Source organism: Tupaia chinensis, unplaced genomic scaffold (genome assembly GCF_000334495.1).
Source record: "Tupaia chinensis unplaced genomic scaffold, TupChi_1.0 Scaffold147433_1, whole genome shotgun sequence".
NCBI classification, from domain to species: Eukaryota; Metazoa; Chordata; class Mammalia; order Scandentia; family Tupaiidae; genus Tupaia; species Tupaia belangeri.
Window position 1 is genome coordinate 2,345,955 of NW_006207284.1, and position 8,175 is coordinate 2,354,129.

Genomic DNA, 8,175 nt, shown 5'->3' on the forward strand with positions numbered 1-8,175 from the left:
CTTTCCCTCTCTCTCCTCTCTTTCTCTGTTTCTTCTGGTGAGTATACGTGCTCTATAGCAAATGTAAAAAGTAAAAATAATAGGGACCAGCAGATGGCATAATGGCTATGTCGCTGGACTCCCATGTAGTCAACTCTGGTTCGAGTCCCAGATTCGGTGGCTTAAACTCATGCCAGGCACTCACCTAAGAGATAGAAAAAGAGAAACAGAAAGCAAGAAATCACCCCCCTAAGCGGGAATGGCCACATTTCAATCTCTTCTACTCCATTGTCTCAGGAGTTTGGGCACGCACACACACCTGGCACGAGTTTCAAGCCATTGTGTCAGGAACTCGAACCATGGTTGGTCATGTGGGAGTCCAGCAATGTAACCATTACACCATTTTCTGATCCCCAGACTTAAAGCTTTTAAAATATTGGTCACCGTCTACAAAATATACTCTAAAGCATACTTTTCAGAGGACTTTCCTTGATAAATAAGTTGTGTTATAACGTAAAGCTAATTTTTTTAGGTTACTACTTGTTTTCCACTTTATTTTTTGCCACCAGGGTCTCTGCACTACTAGAGAGAAAGAGAGGGACCAGCAGTTAGCGTAATGGCTATGTTGCTGGACTCCCATGTAGTCGACCACGGTTCGAGTCCCAGACCTGGTGGCTTAAACTCAAGCCAGGCGCGTGTGTGTGCGTGCATGCTCAAGATCCCGAGAGGAGAACGGAGGAGAAGGGAAGAAGGGATTTCTCACTTTCTGTCTCTCTGTCTGTCTGTCAAGTGCACATACCCTGTAACAAAAACGTCTCCAAAAAAAAAAAAAAAAAAAAGACAGAGAGACATTGGGGCATGGTTATGCTGCAGTCCTTTCTTTTCCATTTTCCCTTCCCATCATGATCCTGGGAACACATGTATGCATACCCAGTGTGTTTTTCAAGCTGTCAGGCTTGGTAATTTACTATGTGGGATCTGACTCCGCTATGCAACTCCCAGTGCTCAATCTCTGTGCTCTGGGGCCAGCCCTGTTTTCCATTTTACAAGTGATCATGTGAAATATCTTTTTTTTTTTTTTTTTTTTTTGATCAGGAAGCATGTGTGCTCGCTATAGAGAGAGGGAGAAAGCAGCCCCCATGGCACATGGTCACACCATACGCTCTTTTCCTCCATTTTTCCATCCTGTCGGGATTTGGAACACACACAGACATGTACCTGTCATGTTGTTCATTATGTTGGACCAGGATTCAAACCACACAGTTCACCGTGTGGGATCTGACTCCTTTAACCACCAGGCCTCAGGGCTGGACCAGAGAAATGTCTTCTCTATGACTGACTATTTTATGCATATTAGCCAAAAGAGAAAAAGTTAGTTTTTACCAACATTCATTAAGCACCTATTCTGTTTAGTACTGGGTAATATGCAAGGATATATGAATGTTAACACTGTCACAGGTAGATATTTCCTGTTAAAAAATTAAAAATTAAAATACAGACATCATGGGACCAGCAGTTAGCGTAATCACTGGACTCCCATGTAGTCGACCGCAGGACCCAGTGGCTCAAACTCACACCGGGCGCGTCTGCATGCGTGCCCAAGATCCCGAGAGGAGAATGGAGGAGAAGGGACTGCGGTGTGGCCATCCCCCCTGGGGGGTGATTTCTCGCTTTCTGTCTCTGTCTGTCTCTGTCTGTCTGGTGAGCGCACATGCCCTATAGCGAAAATCTCTCCAAAAAAAAAAATACAGACATTAAGAATTTATACCCTTCATTCAACAAATCTTATTGAACATCAGTATTAAGGACTATGCTAGTTGGGCCAGCAGGTGGCATGGATGTTAAGGTAGTTGGATCCCACGTGGCCAACTGCGTTGTTCAGATCCTCCTGGAGAGAAGTCTCCCCCCACCTAGAGAGAAAGACAGAGAGACAGTGAGGTGTCATTATGCTACAGTCTCAGGCAAGTACATGGGTCCTGTACTAAAACTAAAAAAAAAGTAGTATGCTGGGCACTTGGAGAACATGCCCATAAACAGTTATAGTAATTTATCCCCAAAACAACTTTACATTCTAGGTACTATTGTTCTTTTTATTTTTACAGAAGGCTAAGTAAAATATCCAGATATTGACTAGCCCCATAGCTTGGTGGTTAAAAGAACTGGATCCTATGTAGCTGACTACAGTTGTTTTTTGTTTTGTTTTGTTTTAGAGAGATTTTTGTTAGTGGGCATGTACACCCCCCAGAGAGACAGAAAGCGAGAAATTACCCGCTAGGGGCGGATGGCCACTTCACAATCCCTTCTCCTCCATTCTCTCGGGATTTTGGACACACGCACACACACGCGCGCATGTCTGGCATGAATTTTAAGCCTCTGGATCTGGGACTTGAACTATGGTCAACTACATGAAATTCCAGTGACATAACTACTGCACCATCTGCTGGTCCTGCCAACTACAGTTTTAATCCCAGCCCCAGTGCTTAAAAACATTCTGGGCAATTGTTTGTGCATGCCCCAAATGCTGACCTGATAGATAAAGGGGATAGAGACGTGATCACACCCTACTAGGAGTGCTTTTTCCTTTTCTCTCTCTCTCCCTCTATCTCTCTCTGTCTCTCTGTCAAGCACACCTACCCTCTGACCAAAAAAAAGAAGAAAAAAAAAAAAGCCAGAGATCACACACAACTAGAATGGCAGAGTGTGGATTCAACCAGCTGTGCTGTACTCAGTGCCTACACTAGACCTAATGCTCTGAGGTTCATAAGATGGATTAGGTCTATGTTCTTGATAAGTAATCAAATAATGATGATACGGTATGTGATCTGTATACAGACATGGAGGGAATAACAGAATATACACCAGAGAAATGCCACAAACCAAAATTAGGGAGGGAAGAGAAGAATTAGGAAAGGAAACCGGCAGAAATAAAGAATTCCGTGTAGAAGGTCAGTATTTGCAGAGACCCAGTCCTAAGACAGAGTTCGACACACCTGACAATAAATTGAAAGATGTAGAGTAACTATTACAGCCTAGGTGGCATAAGGAGTGAGAAAGTAGGGGCCAGGAGTGGTTATGGTATGGTCAACTACATGAAATTCCAGTGACATAACTACTGCACCATCTGCTGGTCCTGCCAACTACAGTTTTAATCCCAGCCCCAGTGCTTAAAAACATTCTGGGCAATTGTTTGTGCATGCCCCAAATGCTGACCTGATAGATAAAGGGGATAGAGACGTGATCACACCCTACTAGGAGTGCTTTTTCCTTTTCTCTCTCTCTCCCTCTATCTCTCTCTGTCTCTCTGTCAAGCACACCTACCCTCTGACCAAAAAAAAGAAGAAAAAAAAAAAAGCCAGAGATCACACACAACTAGAATGGCAGAGTGTGGATTCAACCAGCTGTGCTGTACTCAGTGCCTACACTAGACCTAATGCTCTGAGGTTCATAAGATGGATTAGGTCTATGTTCTTGATAAGTAATCAAATAATGATGATACGGTATGTGATCTGTATACAGACATGGAGGGAATAACAGAATATACACCAGAGAAATGCCACAAACCAAAATTAGGGAGGGAAGAGAAGAATTAGGAAAGGAAACCGGCAGAAATAAAGAATTCCGTGTAGAAGGTCAGTATTTGCAGAGACCCAGTCCTAAGACAGAGTTCGACACACCTGACAATAAATTGAAAGATGTAGAGTAACTATTACAGCCTAGGTGGCATAAGGAGTGAGAAAGTAGGGGCCAGGAGTGGTTATGGTGCAGAATGCTCACATGGTCTACCATGGTTTGAGTCCCAGGCCTGGTGACTTACTTTCTCACTTTCCTTCTCTCTTTCCTTCTCTCTTTCTCTCTCTGGTCAAATTAAAAATAATGGTAAATAAATAAATAAAATATAAGACTCTTTTAAAAAAAAAAAAAGTGTGAAAGTTTACATGTGAGAAATGATCAGGAGCTCAATGACGTGCCTCTGAAAGTCTGTTAACATGTTGAACTTCTGGCTTTTTTTACTTAGCAAACTTTTTCTGTAAAGGACAAGATAATAAATAGTTTGGACTTTTTAAGCCATATTTATCACAGATATTCAGATCATACTTTTTAGTTGGAAAGCAGCCATAGATAGTACATAAATAATAGTCATGGCTTAAACTTTTATTTTCAGAAACAAGTGACTGCAGTTTGCTAAATTTTTTTAACTTTGCTGAAACATTAAGGAACCATTTAGGAGGGGAGAAGAGGTACGATCAGACGGACATTTCAGAGAAGGTGCTCTCACTCTGTTGTATAAGTGGATTAATAGAGAAAAGCAATAGCCGGAAAACTAATTGGAAAATCATTATATAATAATGATACAAACAAAAATGATCATTACCTGACTGGACTGTTCTGGAGGAGTTGGGATTTTTGTTGTGGTGGTGGTTGTTTTTGGAGAGGTTTTTACTATAGGGCATGTGCGCTCGCCAGAAAGACAGAGAGACAGAAAGCAAGAAATCACCTCCCAGGGGGGATGGCCACACCGCAATCCCTTCTCCTTCATTCTCCTCTCAGGATCTTGGGTATGCACGTACATGTGCCTGGTATGAGTTTAAGCCACCTGGCCTGGGACTCGAACTGCAGTCGACTACATGGGAGTTCAGCGACATAGCCATTACTCTAACTGCTGGTCCCTGCTATACTTACTTTTAACAGATATATGATCTCAAAGTCATTCATTTTGTGGTACAAATAGTTTAACCTTCAAATATTTTCTTTCGAATAAGTAAACTGGTTTTCATAATCACATATTCAAAGTATATACCAGTCTACAGATTTTATCTCATTTACTGAAATACTTGCTCACCAGTGCTTTAGCCATGGACAGAGCAGTGAACAAATAGCTTGGCCTTCATGAGCTTACACCCAAAATTCCTCAAGGACAGAGGCCAGTAGCTGGTGTAATGGCTATGTTGCTGGACTCCCATGTCTCACATCGGGTATGTGTGCTTGTGTGCCCAAGATCCCAAGAGGAGAGTGGAGGAGAAGGGATTGCTGCATGGCCATCCCCCCTGGGGGCTGATTTCTGCTCTCTCTCTCTGTCTCTGTCTTTCTGGCGAGTGCATGTGCCCTGTAGCAAAAAAAAAGAACCTCTCAAAAATAAATAAATAAATAAAATAAGTATAGCATCCCCAAGCCAGAAGAGAAGTCTCTTTATTATTTACTTGTGTGGTATTACTATCACTATTTTGGGATAGTGTTACTGTGTATTTGACCAAAAGCTTAAATTTTTATATCTGTTTTTTTTTTTTTCTTTCTAGTCCCTGTGTTCCCAAGAAAATTATATCATTGACAAAAGGTATGAGAATTTTTAACATCCTTTTTGGTACTGTCTGACTGATGCTAACAAAAATTAAAATGTCTTATTAATTTGCCAACAGAATCCAAGACGAGGATGCTAGTAGTACCCAGCAGAGGCGCCAGATTTTTAGGTATTGGAAGCAAGTTTTCACTACAGCATTGAAAAAAATAGAGCATATTTTTTCTTTATTCTTTTTTTCTCATCTCCATTAGCATTTCAGAGTTTTATTTTTAAATTGCAGAGTTAATAAAGATGCTTCAGGGAGATCAACAAATAGCCACCAAAGCAGCACTGAAAATGAGTTGAAGTACTCAGAACCCCGCCCCTGGAGCAGTACAGATTCAGACAGCTCTCTCCGAAACTTGAAGCCTGCTGTGACCAAAGCCAGCAGCTTCAGTGGAATCTCAGTTCTCACAAGAGGTGATAGTTCTGGAAGCAGCAAAAGCATAGGCAGGCTTTCAAAAACAGGTATAAATATCTACCTACAACTACGCAGTCAAACATTAGTTTTTCCGATGTCTTAGTGTTTTTAATTTTTTGTGTGGTCTCTAAATTACTCTAAAATGAAAGATTACTACCTATAGTGCATTAACTACTTTCAGAGTATTTAAGGGCTAATGTGTTGTTTAACAATACAATTTACTTTCCATCTTGGAGAGAGATTTACAAATACCAATTAAAATAAAAAGTATTCTATATTGTAACAAACTTAATCAGGTAGGTTTAATGAAATGTCATCTCTTATTTGAGTGCCTGGGAGTGACTGGCAATTCTTCATTGCTTATTTATAGTTGGAAGACATGGTTTCTCACCTAAGGTTATTTAACTGAGAGTGCCTTTTCAGCTATTCCTATCAATTAATAATTGATAGGACTTTTTCATGATGTAGTCCTTCATTTGCCATTTTAAAAAATCACTATTATTGCTGAGAAGTCTTTTTAAGAATTTAAGAAACAAAGAAAAATAATATTAAATTCACCTGATCAATACTGAAAATTTCAATAATTTCTTCATTCTCCTAGCTACTTTGCTTTTAGAGTACGTTGGCCCGTAACATTTTCTCTTTTCATTTTTTGTATAATCGGTGTTTTATTTTTTCCCAGAGGACAGACAGTTCTTCAGTCCTTAAAGACTCAGCTCCTTACATGGGCTTTGGTGGAGGGTGAGGGGCAGCACCCACAGGTCTAAATTGGGGTGGGGTGTTTGGTCCTTCTAAGCTTCATGAGATGGGTTCCTGACTACCTTGCTATGAATGGTGCAACTCACACAGTAATGTAGCTTCACAGCTTGAAGAGCACATAGGCATCGAAGACACTTTCTTCAGAGATGGCCCTGACACCTGCGGCCTCTACTGTGTTTCAGATAACAAACTTTTTTTTTTTTTTTTGGAGAGGTTTTTGCTATAGGGTGCATGCATTCGCCAGAAAGACAGAGAGACAGAAAGCGAGAAATCACCCCCCAGGGGGGATAGCCACACTGCAGTCCCTTCTCCTCCATTCTCCTCTCAGAATCTTGGGCACGCACGCGCGAGTTTAAGCCACTGCGTTGGAGACTCGAACTGCGGTTGACTACATGGGAGTCCAGTAACATAGCCATTAAGCTAACTGCTGGTCCCAGATAACAAACTTCTTAATAGCCTTGTCCTTGGGCACACACTGGCACAGTTTATGCTGCAAATAGGCTGCACATGGCCACGGCCCTTTTTGGCACAGCCATTATTTAACTCACTCATTCTAAAGAAGCTTACTTGTGTTTTGGGATCCTCATAGATCTTTATTTTTATCCCAAAATTAGCATAAAAGTTTAAAGTGGATATTTTCTTAGTCCATTTTTGCTAGCCCTGATATTTTGTATTTTGCAAATAATAATCGAAGGCTATTTTGAAGGTAATAGAGCTTTTTTTTTTAAGTGCCTGACTATAGTTAATGTTTTACAAAACTATTAAGGCTTATGACTTAATGGTTGTTATTTTAATATAGAATATAGATACATAAAAAATGTTCTAGTGTCGGGACCAGCAGTTAGCGTAATAGCTATGTCGCTGGACTCCCACGTAGTGGACCACGGGTCGCATCCCGGACCCAGTGGTTTAAAACTCACGCTGGGCATGTGTGCATGCGTGCCCAAGATCCCGAGAGGAGAATGAAGGAGAAGGGTTTGCAGCATGGCCATCCCCCCTAGAGGGTGATTTCTCGCTTTCTATCTCTCTGTCTCTGTCTGTCTGGCGAGCGCGCACACCCTATAACAAAAACCTCTCAAAAAAAAAATGTTCTAGTGTCTATGATAGGATATTGCTAAAGTAGGTAAATTTTATAATTATAAGAAATCTATGTGAGTATCAAATATACATGTATTTTTAGAATGGCCAATTAGTCGTCATAACAGGAATAAACTAGGGGCCGGAAGGTTGTGTGGTGGTTAAGGGTGCTGGACTCCCATATGGCTCACCACGGTTCGAGTCTTGGACCTGGCGGCTTGCTTTCTCACTTTCTCCCCCCCCAACCCCCCCACCCCCCGTCTGAGTAACATTAAAAAAATAAATAAATAAAGTTCATTGTGGTAATTTAAAAAAAAAAAAATCTAAATTTTAAACCAAAAAAAAAAAAAACTGGAATAAACTAATCATCATAAAGTCATAGATACATTACCAAATTAAAACATTTTTATGTATGTGTATTATTTTTCAACTGAATTATCTTCATAGATTGAAAGAATTTTTTTTTATTATTTTAAGAATCATTTACTTGGGACCAGCAGGTGGCGTGGTGGTTAAGGCGCTGGACACTCCCACATGGCTGACCAGGGATCAAGTCCTGAATCTGGTGGCTTGCCTTCTCACTTTCTCTCTCTCCCTCTCAACC

At 40.8% G+C, this 8,175-nt stretch overlaps 1 protein-coding gene across 1 annotated transcript in view; it reads left to right on the plus strand.

The window, feature by feature from the left end:
* The window catches only part of R3HDM1 (R3H domain containing 1), a 180,653-nt gene that overhangs the window by 61,859 nt on the left and 110,619 nt on the right, over positions 1–8,175 (plus strand). The window contains 3 exon segments of the mRNA XM_027768764.1: positions 5,274–5,311; positions 5,394–5,444; positions 5,556–5,782. Coding sequence (XP_027624565.1) covers positions 5,274–5,311; positions 5,394–5,444; positions 5,556–5,782 — 316 coding nt within the window.